The sequence below is a fragment of the Telopea speciosissima genome, chromosome 3 (genome assembly GCF_018873765.1).
Source record: "Telopea speciosissima isolate NSW1024214 ecotype Mountain lineage chromosome 3, Tspe_v1, whole genome shotgun sequence".
Lineage (NCBI taxonomy): Eukaryota > Viridiplantae > Streptophyta > Magnoliopsida > Proteales > Proteaceae > Telopea > Telopea speciosissima.
In genome coordinates, this window is record NC_057918.1 from 6,957,556 (window position 1) to 6,982,143 (window position 24,588).

Genomic DNA, 24,588 nt, shown 5'->3' on the forward strand with positions numbered 1-24,588 from the left:
GCCCAGGGGGCATCCAAGGGTTGGGCTGTGCAGCACACATCTTGGTGCATCCCTAGGGATGTGTGCGGCATAGCCCAATAGTTGGATGCTCCCTGGGCGTGTCGAGCTCCCTAGAGAGGAGCTCAATCCAGCCCAACCCTCATTTATATTGGGCTAGAACAGACTTAGATTAAATTGTGAAGTCGTGAGTAACTTGTAATTAGCACTATTGGATCAAAACCATACATATTCATCTAGTGCAAACAGTTGTTATTCGGTTTTCCAGTTTCAAATCAAATCACGTACACCAGATAAAACTATATGTTTTTTTTTTTTTTTCAAGAACTAAATTAAGATTCCTTGAGCAGCCAAGGGTATCCTAGCATTTTCTCTCTCTATTTCTCTCCTCACATGAAATGACTTCGATGTCCTCCTATGCATGAACTCATTCCATCGCACCATTAAAGTCCGTTCCCTTGTTTATAGAATCTTATCCTTTGGAATAAAAATAAAGGGATCTCTATCACCTAATTAAATCTCTCCAATCATCTAGTGATATGAAGTTGATCTTACTATATATTAATTGGGATAAGCATTATCTGACTTTGAATTGAGGTGTACCGTGGCAAGATTGAGATTAAAAAGAGAATTGAGAGAGAGAGAGAGAACCTAGAACCCATTCCGTCACGCAAACTATCTTTAACCACATATCTATGTTTCGAGAAATCAAGCCTTTTGATTATATAAAAAGGCTTGCTTTTTGCCAACTGGAGACGAAATTATAAATGTAGAGGGGAGAGGGGAGAGGGGAGAGGGGAGAGGGGAGAACATAATGTGGAAGGTCAAGGTGAAACTCAATCGCAGATCTCAACTAAGGAAAATTTCATAGAATTAAAAGAATATTAAATGGTTTATAAACGGTTACACGCTTCTATTCAGGACGGTGTAAAGTAAACTGGCTAAATATCGTTATCAAATTATTTATTAAACTAGGGAAGTAGTTCTCTGTCCAGGAGTGTGGCCTACACTAGTACTTCCATGTGTCTATCTCTCTTTTCCTCAAAACAAGGATGCAGATGTGTCTTTTCATTTGGGGAAGAGAACGATAGACTTATGAGAATGTTGATGTAGACCACACTTCAGGACAGAGAACTTTCTCCCATAACTGTGAAACCAAAACCATTTATAATTGGTTTCGATTTAAACAATTTTTTATTGTTTTTTTCATATCACTATTCAATGGAGTAGTGGTATATTATTATATAATAAATATAATATTTTTTATACATATATAGTTGACTATGAATGGTGATTATTTCTTAGAACTTAAATCTTCACCATGGAATAAAGGGAAACTTGATCCTTCTTGTAATGATTCTAAGAAATCTATTAATTTATGGCATATTTCTCCCCCATCGATTAACAACAACTTACCCTTTTCTTAAGAACCTAAATTTAAATTAAAACCATCTTTATCATGGAAGGACAATTTTTTTTTCATTATTAATTAAAGAAAAGGACAGTGTCCGATTGGTCCCCTACCCCATACATAACCTTATGTAATGCTTCTTTTTTTCTTCTTTTTTTCTTTCTTGAGAGCCTAACCTGATGCAATCTCTAACCACAATTAGGCTACCAATTAGTTACTTGTGTCTTCTAGTTCATATACTTGGACAGAGATTTTTTTTCCTCCCCCAAGAGCGAGCTGAGTAGGTTAACATTTACCATAGAGATGTTGAAATCCCTGGTAATCAGCCTTGATTAGGGCTGTGTTTGATATGCATTCTAGGTCGATTTCACTTTTTTTGGACGATAAAAACAATTATTATTATCATCCAAATGCTGCCCAAATATCTTTTGGGGTTTTAACTTTCCCTCAACCATAGTATCATGATTTCTTGAAGGGCTTGCTTTGTGAGTTAGAGGTGGACTTTGAATTTCTTATTTACACCAAATTTATATGGCTCTATTAGTACTACGGAGAGGACAAATCTACATTGGCAAATTACTGCTATGTTTGGAAGACAAGAAAAGAAAAACTTTGTAAAAAAGGAGAGAGAAAGACACATATTCATCATTGATTATTAATTCCATGGAACCAATTCCTTCACGACAACTACCTTCTTTTTGATAATCACATGACAACTACCTTCAACCAACGAATTCTTGCTTCAAGAATTTGAGCCTTTGAAATTTAATATTAAAGGCTTGCATGGTTACATTAGTGGAGATGATATATAAAAAGCTTCCAAACATGTTGTACTTTCTTTCAATTCGTCATATTGTGTAGAGTCTGTAAACATCTTATTTTGTCATCCTTTGAGAGTGATCAAGATAATGATGGATGTCTTTATAAAAAAAAGAAGATAATGATGGATGTTTATTTTAGGATTCAGGGAAGGTTCTATTTTTAGATTTAAGAAATTCTCCAAAATCTCAATGACATTTAAGATCATACAAATGAAATGACCAAAATAACCTTGAAAGATAAATATGATTAAAAGATATCAGAGTCTACCCAAATGTCCAAATAAAATGAGTTTTATACATAGGTAGGTTGTAATGGTATTTTTGAGTTTCTTGATATTTGTTTTTTGGGAAATTTACACATACCACCACTGAGGTTTGACGAAAGGATATTTTCACCCCCCCGTTTTGCAAAATTCTGCATACCCCCCTGAGGTTTGCAAACGATAACAAATAAGCCCATTCCGTCAGTTCATGACTAACAGTGTTAAAAATAAGAGGTGAACTAACGGAATTGCCCTCACAAGAAAAAAAAAAAAAAACACATGCAACTCATCTTCCCCAATCGATTTTGGGGAAAATGAGTTGCAGGTTTCAAAACCCTTTCAACCCTTAAGGAATTTATCAAAAGTGTTTTAGCTTGAAGCATGAGAAATCCAAGAAAATATATAGTTTATCAACAATGACTTACAATATCAAATGGATCAAAATTATTTTTCCATCTACCACGGATATCAGATTCCTACAACTACTCAACAAAGTTGAGCAAAAACGGATGATCCAATCATTACATTTTAGACACAATAACTTAGAACTAGCCAACCATTGGATGGTTTGCAATATACTCAATAGCGAGGGGGTAGGAATTAATTTTATCAGCCTCCTTATCTGGAATCTCTAGCTTGAACTCCTCCTCTAAAGCCATTACAATTTCAATAGTATCCAAGCTATCCAAGCCTAGATCTTTCTCGAAATGGACATCAGGGGTAACCTTAGAAGGATCGACCATGGGGAAGCACTTGACAACATCGAGAACTCTCTCGATCACTTCTTCCCCCTCGACATGATCATCTCCATGGGATGACATCGATCGAATGGAGTTGCAGAGATTCCATGCCTGAGATCCCAATCGATCTAGTGTCGCAGTTTGAACTGGGACTCGAATGTGGCGGAGAATCGCAGCTCTCAGAGCCATCTCTCTCTCTCTCTTTGGCTCTCGCTCTCGTTCACGCCCTTGATCTCGACCCCCTTAATGAATTTAGGGTTTCAAATTGGGAAAAAATCCCAAATCAAAACCCTTTTGCGCATCAAAGTTTTGATACCCAACCCGATCGATTCTTGACTGGAATCCAAGAGAGGGAAAGGCAGAATGACATCAGACATTGAAAGGGTTGAAAGGGTTTTGAAATCTGCAACTCATCTTCCCCAAAATCGATTGGGGAAGATGAGTTGCAGGTGTTTATTTATTTATTTATTTTTCTTGTAAGGGCAATTCCGTCAGTTCAAGTCTAATTTTTAACAGTGTTAGTCATGAACTGACGGAATGGGCTTATTTGTTACTGTTTGCAAACCTCAGGGGGGTACGTAGAATTTTCCAAAACTGAGGGGTGAAAATATCCTTTCGTCAAACCTCACGGGTGGTATGTGTAAGTTTCCCTTGTTTTTTTCATTTTATCTATATTTTTCATCTCCACATATTTCTACCATTTGATCTCTTCATTTTTCATCATGGCCTTATGCATACCGTGCATTGTATTTTTTTTAGTTAAATTTATTTTATGGATTTTTGCCATCATGTAGGATTTCCACTTCCTTCTAGGTATAATTTTGATTCATTCTTGATGATTTTAGTGGTTAATCATTTACCATGTTTTCCCATATCTTTAGGCTTCATTTAGCCCTAGAAGTATTTTCATCATTTTTAGTGTAGGCTTCACTCATAGTGCACTAATTTTTCAAATTTTTTTTAAAATGTTTTTAAATATGTTAGAGATGATTTCTTGTTTTATTTTACTTTTTCTCATGTATTATCATGTAGTTAGATTGCACTGGGCATGTGCACTGCACTTGAGAGGATAAAAATTCTTTGAAATTTTATATTAAAGACTTGTTTGGTTACGTACATTAGTGGAGATGACATATAAAAGGCTTCCAAACATCTTGTATTTTCTTTCAATTCATCAGATTATGTAGAATCCATAAACATCTCATTTTGTCATCTTTTGAGAGTGATCAAGACAATGATGGATGCTTATTTTAGGACTAAGGGAAGGTTATATTTTTAGATTTAGGAGATTCTCCACAATCTCAATGACGTATGAAGATCATACAAGCGAAATGACCAAAATAACCTTGAAGTATAAATAGGATTTAAATATGATTAAAAGATATCAGATTCTACCCAAATGTCCAAATAAAATGTTTTTTTATACATAAGTAGGTTGTAATGGTGTTTTTGAGTTCCTTGATTTTGGATTTTGCATTTAATTACCAGTATTTTTCATCTCCACATATTTCTACGATTTGATCTCTTCTTCATTTTTCATCATGGCTTTATGCATGCCATACCATGCATCGTATATTTTAGTTAAATTTATTTTATGGAGTTTTGCCATCATGTCTAGGTATAATTTTGATTCATTCTTGATGATTTTAGTAGTTCATCATTTACTATGTTTTCCTATATATATCCTTAGGCTTCATTTAGCCCTACGAGTATTTTTCGTCATTTTTAGTGTATGTTATAGTGCACCAATTTTTCTTTTTCTCATGTATTATCATACATTATCATGTAGTTAGATTGCGTTGAATAGGTGCACGTACTAGGCATTGCAATGCACTTGAGAAGATAAAAATTCTTCATCCGGGTGGATGAACCTTATTTTCCCTCTCTTCCCCTATGAGAACAGATGATAGTTGGATCACAGGAGATACCGGCCAATATTTAGCTCAAGAAAAAATGGACCATCAAAGAATTGAAATCATGTAAGGGCATGACATTTTCCTTCTAATCTCAGATATTTTTGATTAATTGACCACGTACCAACCGAAGCCATCAACACCAAGCAAGCATTACACAATAACCAGTTGGGTATATCTTCTTTTTCTACGATTTCTTCTTTCAATGGCAAACACCAACTCTCCGTCTAGTCTCTAAACGTGGACCCATGTGGGCTGTATGATTCCTTCCTCGACCTCTCGTCCACATCTAAAAGAAACCCTTCAATTCGACTCCAACACTCCCTTTGAAGTCTCGATCATCGATCGTCTTGATGAAAGGATTAAAAGAACAACTTGAATATGTTCTCTTAGTTTACCCATCGACTTTGACTTGTTAGTTGTTAGTTGTGAGGTGTGAGTTGTGAGTTGTGATTTTTCTTTTTTGTGATAAAAGTTATTTGTGAGAGTCGATCACCGAGAGTCGATCAGTAGTGAAGTGCTGTCCTTGTCTGTCCTTGTCATTTTTTGTCATTGAGCGAAGAGCGGTGATCATGACTCTGCTGTTCTGTACATTACATGCATCATTCATCCATCCATCCACTTGTTGTTGTCTGTGGGTCCACCTCCTCTTCATTTATAGAACACTGCAAAGGACATTCAAAAAACCAAACCTAAATTAAGAAAGAAAGAAAGGGATATGAAGTTAACAATTTAGACAACCTACATTAAGAAAGAAAGAAAGAAAAGGTTATGTTCACGGTCCAGTGATAATCAGAGCCTCTATTATTTTGATGAAAAAAAATAATAAAATCCTTACACACAACTCTTTACAAGATCAAACATACATATGGCGTTTTGATGTATTACAATATGGAGAAACCCTAATTTCTAAATGACTCTCAAAAAATTGGATTGTGTTTCGTCCTCTACACCCACTAAAGAAAAGTGAGCGTAACTTTTTAGATTAAGTTGAGATTAGGCTTCACCAATTCAATGACATGAGATATTCTTTTCCGGTTTTTTTGTCTGAAGCAGAAAAACCCACCTCCCAACTCTTTCTTTCCCAAACGCACTCACAAGAGAGTCTACAACACGTTCCATGGTTTCGTCCCGATCCTCCTCCTCAATCGCCTGTCCACATCTTGTTCCGTCAATTACGACCCTTAATGAGGATCTTTATCGTCCCCAGTATTGGGGGCGGTCAAATGCCATCGTACAGTTGAACATCACCCATGTGTGCACGGTGGGACCCACTATACACACATGGGCGGTGCCCCAGCCGCATGATGCGCACTTGACCACCCCCTGTACGAGGGGCGATAATTTTCCCTTAATGATGAAACTTGAAATGAAGACCACCCTCCTCTGGTTCTTCTCCTCACTTATATTATTACCAGTTGGGATGGAATGGAGAAGATCTGGCTCCTCCATTCATGCCTTACAAATGAGCTTCTTGTGGTTTCAGATGCATGCCTAGCTCCTAACAGTTAAGTACCAAGCCCAACTGGGCCCTCTCTATTCTGTCCCCTTGTATTGGTTAAAGTGTCATAAGGTTTCAACATTCTAACACGGCACCATTTCTGTATTATGTTTTTTTGTGTGAGGCTGGCTCTACTACCATAGTGTTCGAAGGTCTTTTGGATCTATTTTTCCTTGTCAAGATCTGCTATGACCATCTCTCCTTCCAACGGGTTAAACTTTTTCACCCTCTTTACCATATAACCGCTCCCTCGGAATTATTGAAGATTAGATGTTTCACCGATTTTATGTGTTTTGCTATCGTGTAAATCAATTAGTTATTTGTTTTTGTATTGAATTTGTTCTTCGCAAAATAGGGATTCTCTTAGGGTTGCAATAGGATCGGGTTGAGTCAGGCTTTATAGAACCCTAACCCAACTCTGAGTCTCTTTAGTTGGGCCCTGGCCTAACCCGACTCTGATTCAGCGCCTAAAAAATCCAACCCTAACCCATCCTCAAGGTCGGCCGGTCTGACCTTGATTGGTCCTGATCACGGAAAGGGGAAAGGAAATGCATGGACTGAAATGGGCTGGAGAGAAAATTATCAATTTCTCGTAAAATAACCTTATAATAAAATGTATTATATCACTTATTATCTTCATACATAATATATTATATAATAAAATATGGATGACGTTTAAAGTTTATAATATATATATTATAATATAATTTAAAACAGAATTGGGCCTAGCTGGACCAGACTTAGTCCGAGGCCTCAACCTTGGCCCGACCCAACCTTGACCCACCCTCATGGTCAAATATCTCAACCAAGACCCTGTTCAGGCTTAGGGGGTCAGGACGGGTTCGATCCAACAGGGCCAAACTTGCACCCCTAGATGCTCTTCTTTATCTAGCATTGCTTAATTTATAGTGACCATTTATCTTATATGATCCACATCAGATGGTGACATTTGAATCCAAAATTGGCATGCAAGCGGATGGATGGCAAAATCAACATGTGAAATGATAAGAAATCTTGTTACTCGTGTCCAACAATTTTTAGTCAAGTTGCATCAACCTTTATGTCTAATTTATCTCTTTTTGTTTTTTTGTTTTTTTTTTTTAATCAACATTAAGGGAATGCAAATAAAATTTCTTCTTTTTTAAATCACAGTAAAGATCAGAGAGATGCCAGCTGAAGATATAATTGATGAGCCAATGAATGAAGTGTATAATTGATTTTGGAGATATTTTCATCGACATCAGGTAGGAAACAAACTCTCCTACAGGTGAAGCTAAAAGAGAATCTATAATAGAAAACAAATTTCCAAATACCTCTTTATTTATATATTTTTTTGGTGAAAAATCTCTCTTTCAAAAACATAACGAAAATTACAAGATTAGCCAAAATCAGCTTTTTTCTTACAAAACTGTCCACTCATTCTTTCACTTGACAAAATATACTGTTGTGGGTTTGGATGTACAAAATTACCTAAAACAGTGATCCTATCTTATAAAGATTTTTTTTAACAATAGTACCCCCATCTCCCCTTCTTGAATTTTTTTCCTCTCCTCTCCGCTGCCCAGGTAGGACTGTGCTGTCCCTTCACATGGGGTGCGAAATGACGACTTAATCTCGTCGGGCAGTGTGTTCGGGCAGGGGGTTGGGTCATCATTTTGCACCTCCATGTGAGGGGACAGTACGGTCCTGTCCGGGCAGCGGAGCTGAGAGGATAACGATTCCCCCTTCTCTAATCACGATTCATCTGACAAAACACCCGCCCTTATCCCAGAAATTTATTCTCTCAAGTGCAATGCACCACAACGGTTGGATTCATAGTGTGGTGAACTGGACTTGAGAGGATGAAAATCCGCCTACTCCCCTCATTCTTCTTCTTCCCCTTCCTCTTCTCCACCCCACCCCACATGCCCCCACGCCCCCATCCTCTGTTGCACCCCAATGGCCAATACACCCCTCCCTCCCCTATCCTTCCTTCTTATTCATCTTCCTCCACCCCACCTGTCCCTACCCCCTGCTTCTTCTCTTCTTCCTAAAATCCCATGCCCTCACCGGAGCACCTGCTTCCCCGCACCTCTCCCATGCAATCCCCTGCAACCATGCCCCACCTTCCCTTGTAATCCCGGCCCCACCACTGTTTCCCCACTTGCAAACATGACCCACCCTCCCCTATTATTCCGCCCCACCCCTGCTTCATTAAAGCAAATAAACAAGCGAAAAATCGATGAAAGAAAACTCTGAAACCATTTAGACTCACCATCCACAAATGCTTGTCTGCTCTCTCTCTCTTGGTTACGAATTACGATCACCAAACACATCCATACCCAACAAAAAATTCTGAAGAGCACCGATGAGTAGAAACCCCCAAAAGAGGCAAGACCCCATACAAACTGCCAGCGAGGAATCCAACATTTTCCCCAAGATCTTTGGTTACACCCAACTTCGCAATCTGCCTCTGGTTGTGGTCCAGATATCTCTTTACCGGTGAGAGACTCCCAAACAGGTACCGATTTCCGCACAGGACTGAATTCACATTGCAGCCAAGAACACAAGCCATCGGTTATTGATGAACACCCTAAACCTATCTTATAATGGAAGCATTACCCAGAAGCTCGTTTCCTTCTTATTTCCTCGTAGATGGGAAGGCCTGAGTTGCAGGGTCATCGAACTCTGAACCGTAAGAATAAAGGGCAGTACGAGATTACTTTTATTTCTTTTTGTGAGACAAGAACAACACAAAAAGATCTCAGTTAAATCCAAATTGTTGATTAGATACGAAGGCCTTGGATGGTAAAATTAGGATACAGAACCCGGTTGAATCACCAAGGAGACAAAAGTATTATACATTTTAAAGAAATTAGGAACAGATTTATCCTAAGACTCCTAAATTTCATTTCCATTAAAATAATCACATTAGGTTTGTTATGTGTAATGTGCCAGCATAATATTTTTAAGGATTGTGATTAGTGAAGAACTCCAACATTGTAACTTAGAATAATCATTTGTCCAAACAAAATTAAGCAAAGCAAAATCGCATAGATTCGAAAAAGGGGGGAAGAGAAAAACAGAGAACAGACACCCATCATGGAGAAAAACTATATACATATAAAGTAGAGCTGTGAGAAAAAGGCTCACAAGGAAACATTACAATCCTCCAATCCCTACCCTCTCTTCTTTGTTAAACAACACTATCCACCAATCCTTTGATTTTCTCTTTACACCTACAGTCCCCTTCTCTCTTTGTATCTCACATGGACAGGAACAGGGTTTATGATGACAAACCACCATTCAATGAGGAGGGAACAGACCTTGGATTAGCTAGTGGATCACTCTGTCTCTGTAATTGAGAAAACCATCGATCAATTAGGGAACAGTCCTTGGGGTTGGGGTTGGGGAAGAGCACAAACTCGAGAACCCATTTCCCTACGATGCCACCGTCAATCTTCGATTCCCAGTCGCCATAGCCTTCTGAAGGTCACCCATCCCGACTCTGGAGCAAGTGAACACGAATCTGTGCATCTGACTGCGGATGTTCGCCATGGGATTCACAGCGTGACCCCATTGACACTTCCCCTCGTTTAATTCGCAGAAGAATATCTCTTCCGGGTTCGAAGGATTATAGACGTAGATGAAATTACCCTCAATAGATGCAATTGGGGTCGAGAGCCGCGAGTTCGCGTTCCTGAGACGGTCTACCATCGCCGGTGGCATCTCTCCGATCTTTCTACACTCGTAAGTGACCTGATCGACTTCCCAGAACCCCAGGCCCTTCAAGTCATCTGCTTCGCCCATCAGACCCACCAGGACTAACCGGTCATCGGCGAATCCGATGATGGAGTGAAACACAGCCACAGGTGCGTTGGTACTCAAGATCAGATTGAAAGTGGGTCCCCATGTCTTAGTCTCCGCATCGAAGGAGCAGATCACATGGGAACGCTTCTCCAGCAGGTAGAGCCTATCGTCTGTGGCGGCGGTGGAGAGCCAAGTGCTGGTGGCGGAGTCCTTGAGCAGGATCGGCATGGGCTCACAAGCCTCCCATCTCCGGGATCCGGTGTCGTACATCTCGACGGCGAGTGGATCGTCGACGAAGTCACAGGTGCCACCGGCAACGATGACACGAGAGCCGAGGCGTGCGACGATGGGGTCCTGACGCCACACGAGTGGCGCTTCCGCTTGGTGCCAAGTGAGGTGGAGGGCGTCGAAGGAGAAGGAGAAGAATCCGGCGGAAAACTTGTAGAGTAGGTGTTGGGAGTGGGAGGATCGGAGTGCTGGGGAGGCGGAGGCAGAGGCGTTGAAGTCGGAGGTGAAGTGGTGGAGGTCGCGGATGTCGATGCGAAGCCAGACGCGAGAGGCAGGGTCGAAGGCACAGGCGGAGGTGAGAGAATGGTTGCGGTGGTGCAGGACGTAGGCGATGAACCAGGGCTTGACACGTGGAGATATCCGGAGGGAGGTAGAGACAGCACCTCGCCATGACATGGAGACACGAGACGCCGCGACCATGTCAAGCAGGGTGAGGCGGGTGAGGATTGCCTCCAACACATCTCCATAGATCGGAGCTTCTTTAAGTAGCTGTTGTTTTCCACCGTCTCCTTCTCTTGCTTCAGCCTTTTCTTTGTTAAGAGAGATTCTCTTTGCAGCCATGGTCATTCTTTACAACAACAACAACAACAAACCAGAGAGTCTCTGTAACACAACTCAGTGACAAACACAGAGCAGAAATGATAAGAGGAAGAAGAAGAAGATCTTGAGAAGCGATGAAGAGAAAGTGAAGGAGAGTAGGGCCTATTTATAGTAACTTTTATCCACATCGGACAGAATAGGACCTCCGTATGGAGAAAGAAAGAGAAGGGATTTCCACCTCAACTCTTTTATTAGTCTCTTACCAATGGGCCCATAGTTGTTGGATGGGGACCACTCTCTCTCTCTCTCTCTCTCTGTGCAATTTTTAATATTTAAAATGGGTTGTGAAGAATCCGTGTCTTCTAGATACAACGTTAACATTTTGTCCAAACACATATATGTTAATCTAGAAGCATACCCCCCAATGGCCATGTGGATAACCACCTCCCATCTTCATCATCATCCATGTGTGCTTCAGTTGTTTACTTCCTAAATATAAAAAATATAAAAAATATAAAATTCATTGAATGATTTAATCCTAAAAATAGGAAAAACTCAATTCCCAATGATGAACGAGTCCAGATCTTTTTCAATCACATTTAATCATCAGAGTCGATCTCTCACCATCTATGGCCTATGGGTGTGGTCCTCACATGTCAAAAAGGGTCTCCACACCCTGTAGATGGTGGGAGATTGACCCTGATAGTTAAATATCTTTGGAGGAGATCTGAATTCATGATAATCAAACTAAAGTTTAAAAACTTAAAATTATAAGTATATGGATGGTCCATCGATTCCGTTTGAATCGTCTTAGAATTGATTTAGAATTGACTTAGAAATTAATCGGACTCTGATTAGACTTGGCCTGACGGAAATCAAGGTTAATTGGGATTTGCATCTATCCATTCAAAAGTTAAAGTCGTCCAACTTTGTCGATTCTAAGTCTTTTTTTTTTAAACCTGTTAGTTAATTAATGAAAGGAAGGGAAGGAAAGAGAAGAGAATACCATAGAATCTGAATGGAAAAAAGAGCGGTGAATCACCAACTCACACTTCATCACCTCCTCACCCCCTTTTTTTTTATGGGAAAATTTTCTCTCAGCCGCCGGGCCCAGTTCTGGGTAAGGTGGGACCCATTTACTGTACATTTATAAATATTGGGCCCATGTAAAGAAAAAGTCCTGTAACCTAACCCAACCCAACCTAATATAATATAAAATATAATAGATATGAATAAGGGAATGAAAAAAAATTATTGGAAGACTTAAAATAGAAAATTATTACTCATATCTACAATGGGCCAACCCAACACTCACTTATATTGGGCTAGTACCGTACTTGGATTAAATTTTTGGGCCGAAATCAGGTCAGGCTGTTTGGGCTAAATTCAAGGTCGGGCTGATCGTGCCAGTAGATAGCCCAGCCTAAGTTTGAATGAACTAGTGCAGTGAAGGGGGCACAACAATAGGGATTGGGGTCTCCTGCTGCACGCAGCTGCCCCAACTTGCCTGCAGATACATAAAGGCATAAAATGATCGCCTTAACCTCATTATGGCAAGGCGCTCAGGTAGGGGTAAGGCGATCATTTTGTGCATTGTTATGTCTACACAGCAAGGTAGTTGGGGCAGCCACGCAGATGATCCGGATCCCAATAATAGTGCCACTTCCTTTGCTCCCTATCTAGTGCTACAAAAAAAGGTCACTTTTTCATACCTATTCTTAGGGTGGGAGAGGGAGGGAAGATGAGAACCAGGTGGAGGCACTGGGATCAGGGATGTGTGCGGCACACTCACTGGGCGATGCCCTTCAAGGAGAGGAGTCCAATCCAAACCAGGTAGGCTGAGCTTTTCCTTATGCCCTTTTGATGGACCTCATTGGTGCCCTCTTTAAACGAAGGTAAGATTGGAAGTTGGTCATCTCTTCTCATGATTATTATTCGTAGGGGCAATTACTATCACTATCCTACACTTAGCCTATATTTACTAAAACTACCCTACCTTAAACTTCTTTTTTGAAACTACCCTGCTTTTAAACTTTTACATCTCCTTCTACCCTCATGTTTTTAAATACCTAAATTACCCTTCTTTTTCACCTAGTAACCTGCTAATCTACTTAACCAACCATTCATCTTCTACAAATCACCCACCCGCATCTTCTCTCTCCTGTTTTTTATTCCATTCGGTTATTTTTGTTTTTTTGTTTTTTCTTCAATTGATCTATTTAATTAATTTTTTATTCAATATTTCATCCTCATCGTTCTTCTTTGAACAGATCATGGTTCTAAGTATCGGTATCGTATCACCCATATCGGGCGATACATACCGACTTTGCTAGTCACTAATACCGATATTGTGCCAATACCGTATCAGTAGCACGGTATGAACAAGGGGTAAAATGGTCAGAAAACTCATTTTTTATGGAGATTCAAGGGTAATTTTGTCTGATACAGCCGATCCAGGCCGATACTATATCGATTTTGCCGGTTACCGATACCCGTTCTGATACCATGCACTAAAACCATGGAACAAATTAACTCTCTTCAAAGCACCCCACTTCTTCTCTCTCTTCCTCTTTTTATTCAGTTTACTTTTTACTATTTTTGAAGAGAGTCGATCTGATCCATGGTTTTAGTGCATGGTATTAGAATGGGTATTGATAGCTTGCAAAACCAATATGATACTGATATGGTATCAGCCTAGATCGGGAGTATCGGGCAATTATCCTTGAATCTCTTTTAAAAAATGAGTTTTTTTACCATTTTACCCCTTGTCCGTACTGCACTATCGATATGATATCAGCATAGTATCGTTATCAGTGACTAGCAAAACCGGTACCGGCCGATACGATACCAATACTTAGAACCATGATCTGTTCGAAGAAGAACGATGAGGATGAAATATTTAATAAAAAATTAATTAAATAAAAAAATTGAAGAATAAACAAAAAAAAAAAAAACCGAATGGGGTAAAAAACGGGAGAGAGAAGAAGCGGGTGGGTGCTTTCATTTTTTACTATTTTAATGACAAAAATTGTAAGAAGTAAAAGATGAATAGTAGGTTAAATAGATTTTTAGGTTACTAGATGAAAATGAAGGGTAAACTGAGTATTTAAAAACATGAGGGTAGAAGGAGATGTAAAAGTTTAAAAACAAGGTAGTATTAGAAAAGAAGTTGAAGATATGATAATTTTAATAAATATAGGCTAAATGTAGGGTAGTGATAGTAATTGCCCCTTACTAGTATTAATATAATGAAGATAACCTCCCTCTCCTCAGCCTCTTTATTTATTTTTATTTTTTAAGACTAATAATCAATCATCAACGTTGGAATAGGATATATTATACTTTTCGTTTTATAGATTTAAGTAAGAAAAAATTTTTCATACACGATCGTGTAAACCGTGTATGTGAGAAGGTGGGAGTTTTAAGACATTAATTAATGGGTGGGAATTTATGACTTTTTCAACTCTTTGTGAGAGACTCTCTCACATACACGGCTTACACAGCCGTGTATGAAAACCTTCCCCTTTAAGTAATGCAGTGACCATTTTGGCCGGCTTTTTTTAATCTATACGTTAAGACTTCCTCTTTTATTATAAATTATCTCATCCCATACATGAACAACATGATTATACATCCTTTGGAAGTTTAGTTAGTTGAGGTTAGCGGTGTTTTTATTTGTATTGGCAAAGTTTTCTTACATTGCTAGTGTAGATAAGCTATTTTACTAAATCAGTCATTTAATTTAATTTATTATATTATTATTTTGGGTATTGGATGACAAGTACGTTTCATAGAGAACATTTGGCCTATAGATCATAAGGGAGATGAGTCTCTCATTTTGCTTCAATAGGGAACTAGTTCGTCAATAGGAATTGGGGAGATAATGTCAAAAAGGAAAGAGAGTAAAAGAGCACATCTAGATCTAGTGCACGAGGGGTCTAGGGAGGGATCATAATGTATACAGCCTTACTCCTGCTTTCACATAGTGTAAAAAGAGATTCTTTGGTGGTAGTGTATGAATCATTTTCCCATTTTATAAATTATAATGAGATATTTATTCAAGAAATGTCAAAGAGAAAAACTTGAGAGTGAGTTCCATGACTTTATGGAAATACTTTTCCAATATAAAAAATTACAATGAGATATTTATTCAAAGTTTTTTTTATTTTTATTTTATAACTCCAATAGTTATTTCATAGAGTACAATTGTAGATGACATAGTTGTTAAGGCTAAATATGTGATATATAGAGGGTTTTGTGATCAAATCCCTCTAGAAATAATATTTCTTTTTGTTTTCTAGTAAACAACCACTTAATGCCCTAGTGAGATTAGAAATGTAAATAGATGTTTAATTGGATAGAAAATAGGACATGGATTGGACTGGACACTTGTCAAAATTTAGAGTAAAATTCAACTACAACATTCAATGTATTTTAACAATTATTTTTTTGGTAAAGACTGTATTTTAACATTTTCTCTACCAAAAAAAAAAATCTTGATGTTCAACTCCAACCAGGAAAACAAAAAAAGAGATGTTTAATGTTTTGGTAGTTATGGGTTTTCAAAGCTTTATTTTGTCACCTAATTAATTTTGTATAGACTTGAATTTGATATGTGAACAGGACCTTGGTGTCTGGTCATTTATGTATTATAGAATGAGCATTGAAAGGCATAGTTGTAAATTTGTTTTGATAAATTTTGATTTGTTGACTTGAATGAAATTTTTTTTTGGATATTTTTGAAATCTTGTCTAGATATTTAAAATTTTTCTATTTTCTTCACTCTGATTCCATTTTCTAGGTTTCAAGTCAATTCTAAGCCAATTTCGATATGATTCGCATTGGAATCAAGGGAGGCCGATCCTATGTCCAATTCCAAGTTTTTAAAACTTGGTTTGCCATCTTATATGGGCTGATCGTGACTCCAAATCAAGTTTAGTAGAAATAGATTATAGTATACTAATCAAAGTGATAAAGGGCCGGGGGATGTGAAACGTAACAGAATCCAATCATAGGGTGTCATTCGGGTGCGAATTATCCTCGTTGATCAAGACAATCTGACCAATGGAGAGATCGATATCTTGACATACACAAAACTATCCCACTCAAACTTTAATGTTTGAGAGAGAGAAAGAGAGGGTGCTAGCTTATGCCGACAATGTATCCAGCCTTTTTCTAAATTAAAATTTTTTAAAAAAAAAATGTTATTTGACTCTCTATCTCTATCTTCTTCACATGAAATGATCTCATTCAGTGCCCTCCAAGGCTCCAATGTACGAAAGCGTCCATATACCGATTATTCAATTACCCTCTCCCTTGGAATAGAAATAAAAGGATCTCTTTCACCTAATGTTTTCCATTATTACATAATAAAGGGACGTATGTGAGGTTCTCCTATTTATAACCTGATGTGATGTTGAACTACAACTAGCCACCCAGATAATTGAATGTTTTCCCTGTTCACATTTTGAAGAGCAACTTGCTTAGAAAGATTAATTCAGATGATTTCATCCCTTGGGCAAAGAATCACATTAATTAGAGAACAAGTGGAAATTAAAGATATGCATGAGTTAAGGTTGATGAGTATGACTTTGAATAGAGAGTTAAATGACGCATTAAACGAAATCTTATCTTAATTGAACCTAAATAGTTGGGATAAGCTTCGCTTGACTTGACTTGGAGTTTGTACATTGGCTGGATTGAGAGAGGGAGAGGCAACTACATCAAAAGTCATTAATCATCAATTACATTGGTAGATCATATGCTTCATATAATAGCCTCTTAACTCTCTCCTATTATAAAATATGAATGACAGTACTTATATTTAGAACATATAATCTTCTTTTAATCTTCCTTTGTCTTATTTTCAGAGGTTTATTTTAAGTTTTTATCAAAAAAAAAAAAAAAATTCTCAAGTTTGAGTCAAAAAAAGAAAGGTTTTCATATACATTTCGAATATACATGTGAAATGATAGGATTTTAACTTCACTAACAGAAGAAGCATGTTATACTAAAAAGACCCCCTCCCCCACAAAAAAAAAAAGAGTTATATATCTTCGTGTTGATTTTTTGAAGCTAGATTCCAATGCGATTGTACCAAGAGCCCCTTCCATCACGCCAATTCCCTTCAACACCACATAGCTATGTTTCAAGTTATCAAACGTGTTGACTATACAAAAGGGTAGCATATATATATATATATATTGATAAAAGATATACATGAATCAAGTAAAGTTGACAAGTATGGTTTGAATAAATTTGAATATGAAATAGCTCTTGTATAATTGACCCTAATTAGTTGGGATAAGCTTAATTTGATTTGACTTGAATTGTGCAACGACAGGATTGGGATTCGAAAGGAGAATACACTTGGAGAGAGAGAGAGCTACTGACACATTCGTATAAAAAGGCAATTAACAATTTTTTTAAAGCTAAATATTGATTTATAAAAATTTTTATTTTTTTATTTTTTTTGTTGAAGTATAAAAATGCTTGTTTTACCAACTAGAGATGAAAATGTAAATTGTAATTCTCATAAATAAATAAAAAAATCAAATTAAGCTCATTATCAAGATTAGAGATCCTCAAGGAAGGTGGCCTAGGGTTCAATACAAAGAGGAGGGAGAATATATATATTTTTTTGGTAGAAGGAGGGAGAATATAATGTGTAAGGTCAAGGTGATACTCAATCCCAAGTCTGAGCAACAACAAAAGTGCCACATTTTTACCAATGCAACCTGCTTAGCTAATAATTGCAGACCTCCCACCAAATTAATGGATACATCTCCTTTTTCTCACCAATATTACAAATATATTGTTGATTGTTTGCCTAAGGGGTGTTTAAGAGAATATTGTTTTTAAACTTTCTAAACTTATTGACTTCTTTGTAACCAAATAATGGGTTTAGAAGGATGATCATCTAAATGAAAGTAATTTTGGACAAGCGGTGAGAATAGATAAAGGTATTTTTTTTTCTGACATGGATAGCTTGGGTTAACAAAAAAATAGATTTTAAGGGAGAGAGATCTACATGTTGCCTGCTTATATTGTCATCTTACATGTCAAACCAATAGTGAATAACCAAACAGTATAGTTAACGATGAAAGAGAAAAATAACCTATACATTTGACATTTAATGTGGAAGGAGAGGGGAGAGAGGAGAGGAGAGGAGAGAAAAGACTATGTGAGGAATGTAAACAATGATAACGTGTACTTCCTTTTTCTATAATTTAATTGAGATGACTTTATTTTTCGGGGTTTAGAGTTGACTATGAATGGTGATGTATCAATTTCTTTTTCTTGCAAGAAGAAAATCTTCATCCACCATGATGTAATCCTATGATTGGATTCCGAAACGATTAGTCTTGCCTTGATTTTATATCCAATAGATACACATTTAGGACCCACACCTTACTCAGTTTATTAGAGAACCACTAATTCCAATAATTATTTTTATAAATTTGACTGGTTCGGATTTTCCTAATCATCAGCCAAGCCTTGCCCGGCCCAGCCCAGCCCAACAAACTTTTAACATTTTTCATTTTTTTGGGTTCTTAGTTTAGGCAGTTTTAAATATGTATAGGGAGAATGTTCTCTGTGCCGCAGCGCAGGCTGCGCCTAGGCACATGGGCAGCCTGTGCAGGGGGCCAGGTGGTCATTGCGCCCACCCCCATGTGCCTGAGCGCAACCTGCACTGCGGTACAGAGAACAGCGCCCCTATGTAGTATTTTACATTGTATTAATAAATACAAAACTAAATCTACTTATAAATAACACTTAATAATTTAATATACTCCTAGTCTGAATGCAAAATCATGACCTTAGGTGAAAACAAGAATGTGAAGTGCAGGCAGGGGGTGGGGTTGGAGTTCAGCTGGTCTGGGCAAGGCCCATGTCTTCTAAACCCAGGCCCAGCCTGGTGTATCTAAAGCCTAAGCCTGGGTCCAGACTGTAGGGCTCATGGCTAGGCTGTGATGGGCTTAATTTTTCAACATATGTTTTAACCTGTCTTTTTGCCACCCATTTGCTATTGCAAATGTATGTTAAGGAGGTTTTATATTATGGTAGGTCCTAAAACAGGTATACTAATCAATAATACATGTTGCACTTAAATGAATACATACATTTTTGAGTTGGGCTGAACTATGTCCGGGTTAAACTTGAGGCCCCAAATCAAAGCAGGCCTGGCTTGATCTCTGGTTGGAAACCCATGTTCAAGCCCAATATACAAACCAGCGCAGAGAGGAGAAGAGAAAATTGGTGAAAGTAGTAGTTTGTTTTTTTTGGTAACAAGTAATAGTTGTTGTTGTGTGTGTGTGTGTGTGTGTTGGGGGTGGGTTGTTGAGGTGGGGGGGGGGGGGGGTTAGAAGTTTTAAATGTATCCATCTAAAATAAATTTAGACACATCATTTATTTAAGGGCAAGAGATCGGTATCTCCTCGTGTAGCACTTGCACTAGGACGGGAGCCAATAAGAGCATGAGTATTTGATTGAATGAGATTTTTAATTCACTAGGGGGTTGAATGATAATTTCACACGGTCCTATATCTAGGCACAAGAACAATGGAACCATGGGTTAATTATAGGGATCCCAATGGAGGAAGGTATTGGAAAGAGAAAACTGCTAGTGCAGCTGGTGCCCCATACCAAAAATCATGGGACCGACTCTCATGCTTGGGGGTGGTTAAGGATGAAAATTAAAAACAATAGTTTTATCCTTATAAAAAAAATGGGTTGTTGTTAATGTAACTATTGTATGGTTACATTGAAATGTCACCATAATTCAAGTAAATAGGTTCGACAATCAATTAGAACATCTTAACCCTAACAAAAATAACAAAAAAAGAGAAAAGAATCAACCATTTCGACCAATCCACTCCCTATTCTTTGAACCAATGATTTTACCCTTCTCATGTAAATCATATAAGACAAAGATTGTTTGCTTCATAAATTTCTATTGTACCATTGTTGCCCTTTATAGGACAAGGAAGACCGCCAAAGGAAGGCAAAATTGTTAGGTTACACTCTCAATGTACCAACAGTGGTTACACAAAATAAAACCCATACAAGTCTCATAAAAATAAATAAAACCCTTTCCAAGAGTAGGACCCACATGCAAGGGCATTGGTGACATTTTCTTTTGATTTTACTGTACATTCAATAACATCTATGTCATAGTTAGAAAGGGGTCAGCTCACATGGTAAAAGACCAACTCCTCAAATAAGAGGTCATGAGTTCAAACCACCTTGGGGTCTATTCTCATCTCCTGTCCCCCCTATTTAGAGATGTAAACGGATTGGATTCGGCTCGGATAGTGCTATATCTACATTTACATCTGATTACCTTTTGGACGGATACGGATCGGATATTTTATCTGTTTACATGTACATATAGTTTTTCGGATAGCTATAACCTATCCGTATCCGCATCCGTTTAGTTTTCAGACAGATTCGGCCAATGCTAAATGGATATGGAAGCGGATTTTGACTATTCATTTACACCCCTACCCCTATTAAAGTTCTCCAATTCCTCCCCCCCTCCAAAAAAAAAAAAGAAGGGTAAATTACACATCAACCCCTGATTTTTGAACAAAACTCAAATCACCCCTTGGTTTTTGAAAAAACTCAAATCACCCCCTAGTTTAGACCCCAATATGACAAATTAATCCCTACCGTTAATTTGATACTGTTAAGTGATGATGTTAGCCACTTAAATAAATTTAAATCCCTAAACTACCCTTGACCAATGTTGAAGATGAAGGAAGGATAGTATTGTAAATTTAATTCTAATGTTTTAATATAAGGGTAAAATAGTCATTTCACACCAATAAGTAACAGCAGACTAACACGATTACTATAGAGGGGGTGATTTGAGTGTTTTCAAAAATCAGGAGGTGATCTGAATTTCGTTTGAAAATCAGGGGGTGTCGTGTAATTTATCAAAAAAAAAAATAAGAATACCGTATAGCATCCTATATGGATATCTCTGCAGAAAAAATAAAAAAATCTAAAATGGTCAAACTCTTTAGAGCGGAGGCCAATGCTGAGATCTTGTGACTTTGTCGAGAGAGGGAGAGTGCTGAAGAGGGCAGAAGATGGGAGCGATATTCAGTTCGAGCAGTAAGAGCGGAGAAGAATTAGAGATGGCTCTATCCAAGGCCAAGGAGATCGTTTCATCTACCCCTGTAGTTGTCTTCAGGTGCTCTCCCTCTTCTCTTCCCTTTCTTTGTTTTCTATCTTTATCCCTATACAAAAATCTTGACTTGTATTACTCTTGAACCATTATCTCTCTTCTTTAGATTCAATTTTTTGTTTTGGTTCCTCCCTGGGTTCACGGTTACCTGTACAGAAATCTGTTATCAGTACCGTCTTTTTGCTAAATCAATATCATTATCAAATGGAATAACTGTTGAGCTGTTCGATGACTTCGTTTGCGCTCTGCTTTTTGGATCGAGATCCTCTCCAGCATCCCTGCTTTTTCCTTGTTAACTATCGCTGCTTTCAATAATTTCTTCATGAGATGACTTCCAAAAGAACAATTTCTTTTCCCCATGAGAATCAATGAGAATCCATCTTTGGGTTCTCACCACAACCAACCAAATGAAGCCCTCTATTTCGGTAAACTGGTAAGACTTAGAGTTGTTTCCAATTCCATTAAGAGCCAAATCCGAGTTTATTTCACTAAATTGGTACTTTCCCATTTATCTTATCCCATAAATGGGATAATTCCAGTCAGATGCTCAATTGGGGCCATGGATTTACGGGTACAGCTAAACCCATTAAAACAATCGATTGGAAAGTACCAATTTAAAACGATCAATTGGAATGGGATAATTCCAGTCAGATGCTCAATTGGGGCCATGGATTTACGGGTACAGCTGAACCCATTAAAACAATTGATTGGAATAATGATAGAACTCGGAATTTCTTGATGGCCAGGCTTCTACTGAGAGTTAGTATATGAATTATAGAATTCAGAACTATGTCAATAAGGAATTGTAGGTCAATCTATCTGTAGGTCCTTTGTAACTAGGTGTGGCATACCCACTGCATTCTTATGTTTCTGTTACATTTTATTTGAGATGTCACCCTTGGCTTGGTGGTAAGGTTTCTAGCTTTCAACAGTAGAGAGTCTAGAGACTAGCAATCAAATCCTGCCTTATGCGGGGGTGTTGGTTTGTTTTTTGGTTGGGGGGGACCCAGCATTCTTATGTGTCGAATTCGTTTTATCTTTCATCTATTTACCTAAGATTCAAAATCCTCATTAAAAGTTTGTAGAGGTTGTTTCCTTTTGGATCATCAAAGAGAAATTATTCTCTAATTTCTCTTGAGTCTCTTCTTTCATTGCTAATCTTGTCTAGTAGACATACTTTGTTGATCTTGTCTCTCAAATTTCTCGTTTTTATGTTTCACTGTATCGTAGAACTTTCCGAATTTCTGAGACTAACAAATCTCTCTCCCATGCAGTAAGACACACTGTCCATATTGCAAGAGGGTCAAGCAATTGCTCTCACAGCTAGGAGCAACATACAAGGTTATTGAGTTGAATTCGGAAAGTGAGTGTACTTTGAATGTTCATTTCCACATATTTTGACCCGTAGACATGTATTCGGTTGATAGAAAACACCTGAATCTTTTAGGGTTTCCACAAATCTGATAAAGCTGTAGAATATTCTTATCCTCGAGAAAAGCTTTATGAGTTATTTCTCTCATTGGTTCCTTGTGTTATTTGAAGAACTTCTTATCCCTACATCTACTGTCTTTTGAGTGGTTAAACTTGGAATAACTGTAAATCCCTGCCACCCACAAAAGAAAAGATAAGAAAGGGAGGGGGTATGGGGAGACCTTGGCCATGGAATTCATTAGCAGATTCTTGTAGTAGTGAGCCAGTATTTAGAAGATGGAACATGTGGACTTTTAGATGGGAAAAGGACATTGTTATCAGTTAAAAATTTTGAAGTAGCCAAATGATTAGCCATATCTTTTTTCTCCCAATAATATGGGCAGTATTTCACACATTTCCTTAGAGCCCTGTTAAAAATTTTAACCCATTTCCTTTGTTTATAGAAAATCTGTTCTGGAATACCAGAAATATGGTGACATTTATTAAACTAGATATGTATACGCTATTGATCTTCTGTGGTTGAAAATGCATAAAAAAACTCATCTTCATTAAACTTGTCTTGGGGACAGAACTAGTAGCTGTGTTTCTGATAGTTGCCAAAGATTCTGAGATTCAATAATAGGTTGTTGGAAGTTGCAATTATCCATATTGCCACATTAGATTTCCTGTTGACACTGGTAACGGTCTGCTTTTTGCAAGCAACTTCCTCTGATTGATACTAAAACTAGTTCTGCCCTTCATCTCACTCCTATTTTCTCAATTAAGCAAAAGATAAGATGTTTATGCCTGAATAATGCTAAGAAACAGATATGTTGTTTAAATATTTATTATTTTCCCCTGCGGTGAAGGTGATGGAGGCGATATTCAGGCTGCACTAAGGGAGTGGACGGGACAAAGAACAGTCCCAAACGTGTTTATTGGAGGAAATCACATCGGTGGCTGTGACTGTAAGAGTTTCTGATTGACTACATCTTTTTCATGTCAAATTTCTTCAGAGATTTTGATTAATGGATTGGTTTTTGGGGTTTCTGGTGGCTGCAGCTGTCACAGCGAAGCACCAGCAAGGGAAGCTTGTGCCCTTGCTCACTGATGCTGGTGCACTTGCTACTAATTCTACTCTGTAAATGGCTTGAAACTAAACAATACGCTTACAGGCACGAAAGGAGGATAAGAACAATATTCCAATTATCTGTAACAATATTCCAATTATCTGTATAGTACCTAAGAAGATCGATGAACAGAGTCCCCTCCCCCCTCCCCCGGTGTGTCTGAATACACTGCATCTTTATTTGTTTCATTTCCCCCTTCTTTTATATATAAATTGAAGTTATTTAAATCATGCACCCTCTCTCTCTCTCTCTCTCACACTTGTGATACCCCTGACATGTGCTCATGGATTTAGTGCACGGTATTGGATCGGGTACCGGCCATCTTAGAAACCTATACGGATCAACCCAAACCGGACAGTTTTGCCCTTGGTTTTCCTAAAAAAAAATTCACTGTTTTTGACAGTTTTACCCTTGGTCAAGCCATGTGAATGAATTTAATCTTACATAGAAGTTGTGGCTCAGAGAGGGAGAAAAAAGTGTCCAACTAATATGTAGCTCCTCTCTCACCATGCATAGTTCGAATATTTGACGAGTCAAATTAACCATAAACGTAACTCGGTATGGCTGGGTGGAGGTGTTTATGGGTCCTTGTT

The 24,588-nt window shown here is 38.0% G+C and overlaps 3 protein-coding genes across 6 annotated transcripts; 1 reads left to right on the top strand and 2 right to left on the bottom strand.

Moving 5' to 3' along the window:
* The first annotated feature begins 629 nt into the window (after positions 1-629).
* Positions 630-24,085, top strand: LOC122656993 (glutaredoxin). Of its 4 annotated transcripts, none has more exons than XM_043851720.1 (5): positions 630-646; positions 21,327-21,461; positions 22,730-22,818; positions 23,735-23,833; positions 23,928-24,085. In XM_043851720.1, exons 2-5 carry the CDS (start codon positions 21,358-21,360, stop codon positions 24,008-24,010), a joined length of 375 nt encoding a protein of 124 aa, XP_043707655.1. In that variant the 5' UTR covers positions 630-646; positions 21,327-21,357; the 3' UTR covers positions 24,011-24,085. The 4 variants fall into 4 exon arrangements, with proteins under 4 accessions (XP_043707655.1, XP_043707658.1, XP_043707657.1 ...); XM_043851723.1 differs by lacking the exon at positions 630-646 and adding an exon at positions 16,385-16,402 and having other exon boundaries at positions 21,340-21,461; XM_043851722.1 differs by lacking the exon at positions 630-646 and adding an exon at positions 16,386-16,402 and having other exon boundaries at positions 21,330-21,461.
* On the bottom strand, positions 2,902-3,421 carry LOC122656992 (acyl carrier protein 1, mitochondrial-like). Its single transcript, XM_043851719.1, has one exon. It carries the CDS (start codon positions 3,419-3,421, stop codon positions 3,041-3,043), a length of 381 nt encoding a protein of 126 aa, XP_043707654.1. The 3' UTR covers positions 2,902-3,040.
* On the bottom strand, positions 10,012-11,284 carry LOC122653756 (F-box/kelch-repeat protein At1g23390-like). The gene has a single exon (XM_043847691.1). The coding sequence runs from the start codon at positions 11,282-11,284 to the stop codon at positions 10,067-10,069; it is 1,218 nt and encodes a 405-aa protein (XP_043703626.1). The 3' UTR covers positions 10,012-10,066.
* Positions 24,086-24,588: the final 503 nt, after the last annotated feature.

What these genes read in the sequence shown, in the direction of transcription:
- LOC122656992 (XM_043851719.1), bottom strand. Translation starts at nt 3,421, where the DNA reads ATGGCTCTGAGAGCTGCGATTCTCCGCCACATTCGAGTCCCAGTTCAA.
- LOC122656993 (XM_043851720.1), top strand. Translation starts at nt 21,358, where the DNA reads ATGGGAGCGATATTCAGTTCGAGCAGTAAGAGCGGAGAAGAATTAGAG. An exon ending in ACCCCTGTAGTTGTCTTCAG is followed by an intron (nt 21,462 to 22,729) that starts GTGCTCTCCCTC and finishes TCTCCCATGCAG; the next exon opens with TAAGACACACTGTCCATATT. An exon ending in TCACATCGGTGGCTGTGACT is followed by an intron (nt 23,834 to 23,927) that starts GTAAGAGTTTCT and finishes TGGTGGCTGCAG; the next exon opens with CTGTCACAGCGAAGCACCAG.
- LOC122653756 (XM_043847691.1), bottom strand. Translation starts at nt 11,284, where the DNA reads ATGGCTGCAAAGAGAATCTCTCTTAACAAAGAAAAGGCTGAAGCAAGA.